General features: G+C 36.6%; 1 protein-coding gene across 1 annotated transcript in view; it reads left to right on the top strand.

Annotated features, from left to right (window-relative positions):
• Positions 1-12,416, top strand: part of Sesn (Sestrin) — a 126,459-nt gene that overhangs the window by 6,116 nt on the left and 107,927 nt on the right. The window contains exon 2 of the mRNA XM_046622978.2: positions 10,063-12,404. Coding sequence (XP_046478934.1) covers positions 12,175-12,404 — 230 coding nt within the window. The 5' untranslated portion in view covers positions 10,063-12,174. The remainder of the gene's footprint in view (positions 1-10,062; positions 12,405-12,416) is intronic.

Here is a 12,416-nt window from a genome sequence, read left to right as displayed (position 1 = left end):
CCCTAATTTTTTATTTTTTTTTGAAATTACATAAATATGGTTAATTTCTGTACTCAGTCGACGGGATTTTCTATGGATGGACCGCATTTCCAGTATCATTTTTATTTCAGATTATTGTATCATTTTTACAATACTTAATTTCTTGATCCTGCAATTTTATAAACTGCAATTCCGTGTCTCCGGCATAATTTCAAAATCATCTCACGGAGTAGGAAAATCTCCAACTTTACTATCAAAGCTGTCGAAATAATTTCCAACAGTTTTTATATATATTTGTTGTTTCTTGGATTAAAAGTGAAGGAAAAATAAAAAGAAGCGAAGAAGGAAGAATAATAAAAAAAATAGGCTAATCTTATTGTTGGTTTTTTCACCGCTCATATAATTGCAGTCGGCCCGCTACACGTGATGTCTTTCTCTCTCTCTCTCTCTCTCTCTCTCTCCCTCTCTCTCACACTCTCATATTACGGCTATAAATCAATGCGTCGAGTTGTATTATAGATATAGATATAGATATAGATATGTATAATGGTTTTACGCCGATGCGAACCGTATATTATCTTTCTCTCCTTCTCTGGAACAGTTTCGTAACTTGACGTGCTTTTATTTCGGAATATTTTTTTCACCTATCTACACCAGTATAAACGTAATATCGTAGTAACCGTATACATTACACAGTCGTGCATCATGTTCAACATGAATCAATCGTGGGAAATTTTTGTCCACCTTATTATACCTGAAACATACACATTACGGGGCAGTCCAAATGAACGTGGACAAGGTTTGATCCCAACGAATTTATCGCCGATTTGTTTCCTATTTCTAGTCCGGCAAATATACATTTTGTGATTTTTTCCAATTTTTTCCACCTGCCGTTCAGGAGTAGGTGTTTTAGATTACGCGGAAGATCTCGCTCAGTTGATTTTTCATTGTTGTACAATTTTGGAAATTTATCAAGTATCGTGAATAAAATATTCGTCTTTTTATTCCTCGAACATCAAGCATGTTATCAATTTACGTCACAGAGAAGCCTCACGCTTGTAATATTAAATCTCCAATTGATGTTTGAGAAGTGGATCCGACCACTTTTTCATTGTTAATTCAATCTCATAAAATATTTCTGATTCAATGTGAGCTTTTAATTTATGAGAACAAGATTCCCGGATCATATATCGTTGTGTTACGGATCGTGATTTTTGGCTTGAATATAAATGTCGGTAAAGAAATAATAATCTAAGTGCCAAAACGTGCTGTTTCACAAAAAAAAAACCAAGTGACAAATGAAACGACCGCGATCTTTCACACAACGTAGAACGCTCGTCATCATTTCACATAATCTTTCTTTCAACCTAAACAAACTTTTTAGGGGATGCCACGGTGGAAAATCGTGAACGTTATTCGTTTCGTACGTATCGTCCATACGCATACAAGTTGTATTATACGCGTGTATGAATATCGTGGAGGGAAAGCGGTCGTCCACCTGTGTAAATCTAGCCATTGCACGAGTTACAACAAACTTATGTAACGAGGATGTAAGTACGTATTACACACACCTGGGTACCTAACTCGCGTTTGCCTATTTTCCCGTCTTTGCTCCCTGGTCTTTTCACCTTTTCACAATCTTTCGTCGCAGCCTTTCTTTCTTTCTTCCTTCGTTCGTTCGTTCATTCGTACTTATCTGTCTCTCCGACAACCGAGTTCATCGACCACTAATTGTCGATTTTGTTTACCAAAATGTTCGCGCACGCTCGTACGTAGGCATAGATCTACGATTGAGGCGTGCGGCACATTCGTTATTATTTTTTCCCACCGCAATCTCTTAATTAATAGCTGCATCTGCAATTTTACACACACGTTACGGAGTATCGATACCCTAAATCCGTCCGTACGCGAGTACGTGAATCGTTGTCAGGACATCGTAGTTATAACCGTGCGTTAGACTTTAAAAAGGTTTCAACCATTTCGCATAATTTAAAGTGTAAAGCCGTTTACATTACATGTAACGATTTCTCTGTTATACCTTGATGATTTCGATTCGTTGTTATTTTCTCAACGCAAACGTCCTCCCTAGGATTACAAAATTTCGATCGATCACTGCGATTTCGAACCTCCGATTTTCTTTCAGTCGAAATATTATACGACGATGATTGCAACGATCGTTTGATAATAATATTGATCTATGTACGTTTCGCACGGTTACTTTTTGGCATTCATAGAGTCGAGTCCTGCTGCTTGGTAATTCAATAACGTGATTCATCGTAATACCTCGGCAGTTATCGCATATATATATATATATATACGTGCACAATGATAAATAATACAGAATTAGAGTGTAATAAGGCGAAATAAAAAAACACTAAACGAGTTTGAGTCATCGTGAAATTGGACTTTGGGAATGCAGGTCTTTGCAGATCTTTTTTGCTTGTTGCTTGTACATGCATTACGTAATCATCGTATTTCCTAGTCGTATAGAATTTTGTTGATAAATTTTACAACCGTATATTAATTTAGTTACAAGTAGATATATCGAAGCTGGCCAAATCGATCATTTCTGCTTCTCTCGATTGCGATCACCGTTATCACGACCTGCGGTATAATTTACAGAAAAAGGATTTTTCGTCGAACGGTAAGAATGAAACGACCTCGTTAACTGGAAATCGCATCCTCTGTATAATATTGTATACATATCGTATATCTCGTATCCAAAACGGTGTTCTTTTATTCCTATAACAAGCGCCTAAATTCTTTCGGAAGTTCTGCAGTCGAGCGAAAATATATATAAATACCGTAATAAACGGGCTTTTAACCTTTAGAGCGCCGGTCTGGTTCTTTTAGGAGTCAGCGGAAAACTCGGAAACTCCACCAGACGTGTTGGCTTATTTATATACATATATATATACACATACATAAATCATACCTCCAAAAAATATCGAATATCAAGGGAAAAATGCCGGCCCTCTGAAGGTTAACGCAGGTTATTTGCACCATTCGCAAAAATTTCTCCCTGTGCACAATAACCTGCAGAGTTCTTTATTTTATTCTTTATTTATTCTATTTATTATTTTTTTTTTTTTTTTTTCTTGTGCGAATGTTTTTTTCGCTTTCGACGGTTTGTTAGATTTTGGTATTCTGTAACCGTTGCAAAATAAAAAAATTAAAAAAATTTGAAGAAAAGAAAAAACAAACAAGAACGGATATTGGAAATAAACTTGTTCGTTAAACACGCGATTTTCACGCCTGCAACGCTAAACTTTACACTAGTTGCAAATCTTCGTACAACATGTTTCTTTCTTTCGATTCTTGAACGTTGACAAAAAGTATGATTCATTTGGAAGATAAAACCGCGGTTGGTGAATCGATCGTATTAAATTATATGCTTCTGGCATTTTATTTTATTTTTTGTTTCATCAGCAGTAATTCGGATGCGAAACTGCGATTATTTCTTATCAAGGTACGGAAAATTGGAATTAATTGTAGTTGATTGAGGTGGAAAATTGAGATGAAAATATATGTAATGCATGTGCAGTGGGTTTCAGTGACTGTTGCCACTGCGGAGCAACGTGTCAATGAGTATTATATATAAGGTAGATATACCATATAAATTACGTCTGTCCCAGTTTCCTTCTCCTGTATGTAATACCTGTAGCTCGGCTCCGGATCATGACTTTTCTCGCTGACAATCTAGAATCACGATCGTCTCACAATCAGCTGCAGGGTACGACGCGTTTCCTTTACTTCACCTCCTCCCCTTCTTTTCACCCTTTCGTTACAGCGTTAATAAAAATCTTGACGAATTATTCACGCCGTTAACATTCGTCGTCTTACGAATGTGTGATATTCTCTCACAATTCGAACTCCTGACTTTACGGTGGTGCGTGCCACGGTTTTTTATACCAACTTATCCAGGATCGCGCGAGAAATTACACGTTATATATACTTATGTTATATGTTTTTTATTACTTTTTTTCCGCCCTGTATATATATATATATATATACATATATATATATATATTTTTTTTTATATTTTTTTTTATATGTTTATATATATCATGTATTCGTTTACGTAATAAATAGACAATAGCATTGGGAAAATAAAAAACAATATATTCGATGCCGTGCATAAAATAATATCGTAGGATAACAGAAGATTTTGAAATTCATCGATCATCGGAATGTGCCGCAGTTATTTACAAATCTACGCGTTGAAAATAATTGTACACCGCCTGATTAGTATACCTGCCTGAATTACGTCCCGCTGATGTATTTCCAGAAAATTTTTTTTTAGTCCAATTCATAATCAATCAAACACGGCACCGATATTATCATAACAATCACGCGAAACATCGCCGGGAGGAAATGAAAACGCGTGTGAAATAATTGAATTATATTCCACATAATTTTTTTCCCTTCTTCCCCCATATTTTTTATACTTACAGTCCGATTAATTGTTTTCCAATTAGTTTCCTCCTGCTGTTGTATTACATACATATGTATAAATAAATGTAGGCTCGAAGCTGTCCGTCGAAAATTTATTTTGCCTGATTACAGACCGTATAATTTATTAACGACGTTCAACAGGCAAGAAAAAGAGAATTCGCCTAGTGGTTTATACGAAATTTGTACGTTTTTTTCCCCTCGCCGTCTATACCGTATAATACCTGTACGATCCCTCCGCGCGTTAAATCATCGTTACGTAACGCTTGTTATGTTCAATTTTTTTTAATTTTTTTTAATTTTTTTTTTTCTTTCGCCACCTCCCCCTCCCCCCTCTCTTTCCGCATCTCTTTTTCTCGAACCGGCAAATTGTCATAACAGGGTATTACCGCACACAAATCGAATATTATTTTGCTCGTCAAACACATTTCGTGGCTACGCGGACTCGTCACGATGACTATGGGTTTATTTTAGTGATCGCCTGTGACGTTTTCACCTATCTTTTATGATCTATACCTGGATTATACCTTGCCAATTCATATTATACATATATATATATACACACACACACACACACACGCATACACGTACACACAACCATCACTCAATAAATATATACACAGCTGTTTTTTGTTTACGATTTATATCTGTACTCGCAGACGCGTACACGTGAAAACGTTTTAGACGGGCCGTACGTTTAAATCGTAGTGATTCAGCCGCGTGTTAAATACCTACACGCACGTTGTACGATTTTTATATTTTTTTTTTCCACGGATCACCGATATCGTCTGATTGATGTATCATCGAGTGTTAAGGAAATCATTTTGTCATTCTGAAAAAACGTTTCACGCAACTTTTCGGTATCGCAATTTATTTCTTCCACGCTTTTTCCTTTCTTCGTATACTTCCTTCTTAATGTTTCTATGTATATATGTACATATTAAATTTGATACAAAATTACCGTTTTTTTTTTAATTTGTAATAAAAAAAAAAAAAAATGTCGCAGTCATTGTCAAAATATCATCATTTAAGGACTTCCGGGGACGCCGTGGAGGGTAGGAAAAATCTGATAAAAGAGTATAAAAAATCGCGGACCAAATCCAAGAGGTCGAGGGTCAGACCCTAGTCGCATTGACTCGGAATGCCCCATATGCAAAATAGTTATCTCGAGCCTTGAGACGAATAAACGCCGCCGCAGCAATGATTTAATCGGTATCGTGTCAACGTAACACGGGTGTAACCCATAAATTTGCATGCATGCGTATATATGTATGTATATATATATATATATATATATGTATGTATCTTGTTACAGGTTAACCTACAGGGTAAAGAAGTTCCGTGTGTGTCTTCACCTTTTCTCTTTCTTTATCAATACCTAATGCAGAAAAGTGTTTGTCGGTTTCTTCCAACAATTTTTCCATCATTATTCATTGGGTTGTATATTATGTACGCAAATGTACTTTTAGCGTGTCAGTATTCAACGACCATCGCAGCGTGATTACGCGATATGCTCGTATAAGATCGTCAGACCCTTTGAGTTGTTTTTACTTTTTTTTTTTCTTTCTTTTTTTTCTTTTCTCCTCTAAGAATCCAATGACGATAGAGGCGGAAAGGTCAGTAACGCGTTCTACTTCTCGTACTCCGTTCTATATTCTCCGCAACGTTATACGTCTGCAAATGAACGTTGTCACGAAACATGTACTCACGTATAATTGTCATTCGGTTTTTACGACTATCGCGTGATCTTTCATCGTCGATATTTTTACGAATTCGATTTTTATATCTAAATGAACGAATCACTCGCGGTTCGTCGAATAAAAGAGTGTCTCAATTTGTTGTGACGGTGGTGGATTTTTTCTAGCTTGGGTAAAACATTAGTACGACAAAATTTTTATACGGGTAGAGTCGAAGCGCTTTTATTTGTTTCATCGGTGTAATTTCAAGCGAAAACCGAGTTCTAGTGAAATCTTATGCAATTTTATGAAATCCTTTGAAATTTCATGAAATTCTATAAAATCGCGTGAAATTTTTTGAAACGTTGCGATCCCGAGGTCCAGTGTTTCACGCGAACAAAGTGGTCAACTCTACGTTCAGAAGCTGTAATAAATTATTTTCCCTCGCTCTTAGCGAGTGAGCGCAGGTTCGGACGTCATTATTTTTGCCAGGGATATTCGATCGCAATCCCGACGTATCCTTACCGGTTTCGATCTTGGATTATTATCACCGATAACCGAGCTCGTCCGCGGGGAAATTTTCACGCACGACGTATAATAAATCAGTGTATGCGTAACGAGCTTTAAAATCGTGTCTCTGGTACATCCTATTTCCCGTATCCTTCGTCTCTCCTTCATATCCGCCCAATCTCGTTAGTTAGATACACCGTATCCGTAGAATGTGTAACGCGTCCCTCCCCAAGGATAAGATGTACTTACGATGTGAAATTCGATCTTGAGGGAAGAAAAGAAAAAAAAAAAAAAAACGATTACATTGTAGATCAGGTATAATGTAAGGGTTGCATTCACTTCTCTCCGTCGATCGGTTTTCTAAGCTTATACCTACATCCGGAGCCAATTGCGGCTATGACTCGAACATGATTAATCGTCATGGATGCAAATTAGGAGATCCTTGCAATCCGTGCAAATGCAGCGCTGCACGAGAGACGTGATATTTATCTATCTATCTATCTATCCATCCGTCTATGTACAGGGGGCATGCCACGACACCTCGATCAAGATTCTACGTCGATGTCTCAGATTGGCTTCATAATTTTTCGTATGAAATTACACGACGAGAAACGCGATCATAATATTTTTACTCGAAATATTTCGACTCAGCGTATCTGAAGTACTATGATTCAAAAATTTGACGAAAGAAACTCACTTCTTAATATGTGAAAAAATTGGGAAAAATATTTTATATTTAAAACATTTTTGACAGCTATTAGAAGATGGAGATTTCGTGACTTCGATAGATAAATAAGAGAAAAGAAATGATAATTTAAACCCTTATTATCGGATTGCATTTTGGACGCAAGAATGAACATTATCGGAAACTGGTTCTGTTTTTCAAATTTTTAAATCATACCTTACGTACGCTGGGTCGAAAAATTGTTGAAAAAAAATTGCGATCGCGTTTTTCGTCACGCACTTTCATAAAAAAAATATTGTAAAGCCAATCTGAGACATCGACGTAGAATCTTGATCGGGATGTCACGAAATGTCCGACAGGCAATATTTAGCCGAAGTCGAATCCGTCCGTTCGTCGTCCACCTGTATCGAGGTGTATACCTGTATATACACCTTGCGCCTATCGCTTAGTGAAATCAATACCGCAGCAGCTATTGTAAATACGTTATGCACACATAATGGTACAGAGAGACCTATACGTGACGTACGAGTACATGTAGCTATGTATGTTAAGGATCGATGACGTAGGAGAATGTGCCTGCAGAAAATGAATCTCTGCCGAAGGTGAATTCGAGGCGATTCGAGTTACCGGATGAGATTTGTTTGTACCTAACGTGTTTCTTTTTATCACTCTTGTTCTCCACTTTCGCGCATCAACGTTTGCCATAATACACCTATCCTTATATATCTTGAAAAGTCATTCGTTCGCTTATGTGTATTACATGAATAAAGCAGCACTTTTCTCATCGATCGGCAGGAGATAAATTGACGGATGTAAAGTACGACTGATAAGGGCATTTGAACTTTAATGTCGCACGCGCACGTACATTTTTGTCGGTTCTTTCATTTCGTGATCGTTCGGTTCACTTTTTTCACACGGAATTTGATCGCCCTGCGTGAAAGATAGAAAAAGTAAGTAAAATAACAGAAAATGTCATGGGAATTTACGTATCTAATATACATAGATTTCTGGACATATCGTCTGTATAGGTATTTTATACTACACGTATAGACAAATTGTTAAACGCGTTGTTTTGCCGTTTACAAATCGATTGCAACTGTAATATGTATATAATGTATATACCTATATTCAATATTTACACACAACAATTGAGTGTGGATATGAATCAATTAACAGGCGATATTGATTTACGGCTTATAAAAGTTCTTATCACAAGCTGACCAAACACGTTTTCTTCTTTGTTATCAATGCCAAGGCAATATATGTATATAAAATATGAACATATTTGTCTAATACCGGATCGTAACGTCACGAGAATGAAAATTGAACGAAGTGTTTACCTAAACATCGATACGCGAATGATGCATCGAATCAATTTTTGATATCCCCCCTCCAATCGCCGCATCTCACTTGGTTTTAATTTTAACACATACGCGTGTTGTTCTGCAAAGCAGGATTTCTCATCCCCAATATTTCTCGTTCGAACTGTTTGATATACAAGGTATCTACGCGCGCGTGCGTGTTTTAAAAACACACACCTGTACCGTAAAATGCTTGTAAAATTGAAAATCCATATTGGAATATTGACTGTTGGGTTATATTTATAAAACGGTGGGGTTGCTGAATATTGGCAGTTTCGGTTATATCTCCTGCAACCCTCGACACCAAGCTCGGCAGATGATAACCTTATAAACACGTACATCACATGCGCGTACACACACACACACACATATATATATATGCATATATATATATGGTCCTGATTATAGGTATAACGTACAAGAGAAATCGATAAACCCAGCTGACTTTCCACCCTATCCTCAGGGCTGTACCGTGTGTGTGTAAGCATGCATACCTATACACACGTATGCATATTCTGAAAATGAAAATGGCGTCAAGGTTATAACGGGCGTACGTACACGCATAGATATCTACACATCCACGTGCGTACAGGTATGCGGATAACAATACAATCCGCGGGGGGACGCGGGTCCCGTCTGTTATCGACCGAAACCTTCCTCTCCTCTCCTCTCCTCTCCTCTCCTCTCCTCTCCTCTCCTCGCCGTCCCGGGGGCAGGTTCAGATTCGATCGCGGTGACGTCGGTGCCGTTATCTCTTCTTCCCCTGGCAATATCACTGGCGCGCGCATCGCGCGACCCCCGATACCGACGAACATACCATCCACCCCCTACCCGGGCTCTCGGCGATACGTGCGGACGTGAAAACGTGTCCGTGGCGGGGCGTGAAACACCCCCCGTGAACCTTAACCTTGGTCACCTTGGCCTAGGCCGAGGACGGCGAGGAGGATCGATTCCGAGGGTGCCCCGCCAACCCCCCCGGCACCCTCATACCCTCGTGCAATTATAATATATCGTACGTGCATAGGTGGGCGCGTTGACGCAATGTCGCAGATTTCACTCGAATGCACGCGCCTATCGAGTATCGAGTATCGGTTATCTTATACCTATTTCGTTTCAACTTGCTTCAACAATCGTCGTTTACGCGTTGTACGTACCCAGGCAATGATACGCACGGTGTGTTTAAATACGCGACGTGATTTATCGTCATTCCCGAAAAGAGAAGAGAAAAACTTGCAAACGTCTCTTTTCGAATGAGATGTTTTTTTTTGTTTTTATTTTTAAAATTTTTTTCTCTCTCTTTATTTTGTCAAGCTTGTTAACATTGATCATACGCACTTTCGTCTTGACTTTTACATCGTCGACTGTATGCTAATCGTTCTCTTTGTATTATCTGTTTCAGATATCAACCGTTTCTATACTCCACGTAATATGATAACAGTATAAATAATCCGGATACAACATGTAACGTTGTACGTATAATAATAACAACAACAACAACAACAGTATATTAACAACAATATGTATACATATGTATACACACATATTCTTGAATAACAAACAAGTGGCGAAAAGCGTGCGGGGTGTATTGATGTACAACGTACAAATAAAAAAGTAAACGAGCTGAAAGCATTGGGACGATACTGCAAAAAGGAAGAAAATAACGAATGAGTTGATGATTGGTTAAACAAATAAATAAATAAATAAATAACGACACAGTGACAAAAAAAAAAGAAGAAAAAAAAAACCGTAAACGTAAACGCAAAGAGAGTATAAATCTGTAGTATTTGACATGTATTATATTTATATATATAAAAGATCGTATTATTGAAGAGATAATTGTTCGAAGCAAATACATGTGTGCAAGGAAAACAAATATCTACAGCGGATATATATATATACATACATATACATATACATATGTATATAAGTATATACGGATATTCGTATGAATAGCAATTTTATTTAATTTATTGTTTAAATCGTTGTGTTTGTGCAAAGCCTGTCAAGACTGATCAGGGCCTAGTCTTTTGGGAAGAAATAAGATAAATAAAAAAAAAAATATAAATAGCGAAGAGACGATATAAAACGAGTAATGATAACGAAGAAAGACCATAAATCGATAGTTGATTGATATATGATATTTTTAAATATTTGTTGAAATTGATGAGTTTTAATTTATTAGGATATTTCAATTGCCGTTGTTTTCCACTCTCTATAGTATTTTCCATTTCGGTGTGTATTACGGATACCGTTTAGTATTTAGAGATTTTCAATTCTCGTTTTTTTAATTCCTACTCTCGCACTCGCGAATCTACGCGAAATCTGTAACATCGATATTCTAAAATTATATCTTTGATCTGTAACACCCAAACATATACATATATATTACAGATATAAAGAAATAAATATTTAAAAAAAAAAAACAAGCAAACAAACATACAATAAAAATCGTAGCAACAAAACAAACATAATATATAATATAATTAGATAATTAGAAATTCAACTAATAACAGATAATAAAAAATTCACTTCAGACGTAATTAGTAATCGAGACCAATTCGTATTATACATAGTGGTACCAAATCATCATTTTTGTATCGGAGGGGTGTAAAAATTGAAGTTACGATAAAAAAAAAAAAAGAAAAAAAAAACCGTAGTAAAGAACGAAACTAATGAAAGTCAACGTATTGCCCTGTGAATAAAAATTCATATACACGAATAAAGAAAATTTTTTAACCTTAAATACAAATTATGTTAACGTGTTAGTGATATATAATAATCTGTGTACTAATTCTTGTTATAATTTAAATTTTTTAAATACATACATTTACATACGTATATACATGTGTGTGGCTGTGTGATATATGCGAGCGCCTGCGTGTACGGTTTGTGATTCTGTCGGAGCATTGTACGCAAAAAAGTAGACTTTTCTCTTGATTTACGTCGTATATATATATATATATATATATACACCCATATATATGAACAATATTACTCATTTGATATAACAGTTAACAGTAACAATTCGTATAAATTTGCGTAGCTCCTGTAGAGGTGGCAGCTTGTTGCGGAAGAGTGGAGTTCGTATAATATATTGAAATAAATCGATATATAATAATTTTAAAAAAACGACAACAGTAACAATAATATATACAAAGTAACAATCAAATAATGATATTAACATACATCGTGAATTGCCGAATTAAAAATCGATCTCAAAAGCCTTTGTGAAACAATTAGCAAGACTATTTACCGTGTGTGATATATTATATATATATTATATAACATATATATATAAATATGAAAAATAAATCGTAAATGAAAAATTTAATCGACGAATAAAGATACGATCGATAACCTTACGATATCACAAATCATATATCATTGAAACGCCGGAAATCAACGATAACTCAGTATTTAAAACGAAAGAGAAAAGGAAAAAAGAAAAAAAAAACAATAAGAAGACAAAGAAGAAAATATACCCACACACCCAGACGCACACTCCCGCAAAATGTACAAGGATCAGAGTAGCTCGTCTTCGTTGGAAGCAGCGTCGAAAAACGGGGAGGTCGAACTTGTAAGCAGATTTTTAGCCCCGCTATGCGCCAGGGACGAAGCTGCGAGAAATATCGCACTTGCAGCTGCTCGGACAACCGTCGAGGGATGGCTGGGAGGCGTCGGGAGTCCCGACGTCGTCGAGGGCGACGCGAGGACTGCCATTTTCCGATACGAGGATAACACGTTAGTTTTTCA

This window comes from Neodiprion pinetum, chromosome 1 (assembly GCF_021155775.2).
Source record: "Neodiprion pinetum isolate iyNeoPine1 chromosome 1, iyNeoPine1.2, whole genome shotgun sequence".
Lineage (NCBI taxonomy): Eukaryota > Metazoa > Arthropoda > Insecta > Hymenoptera > Diprionidae > Neodiprion > Neodiprion pinetum.
This window is presented reverse-complemented; position numbering and strand designations above follow the sequence as displayed.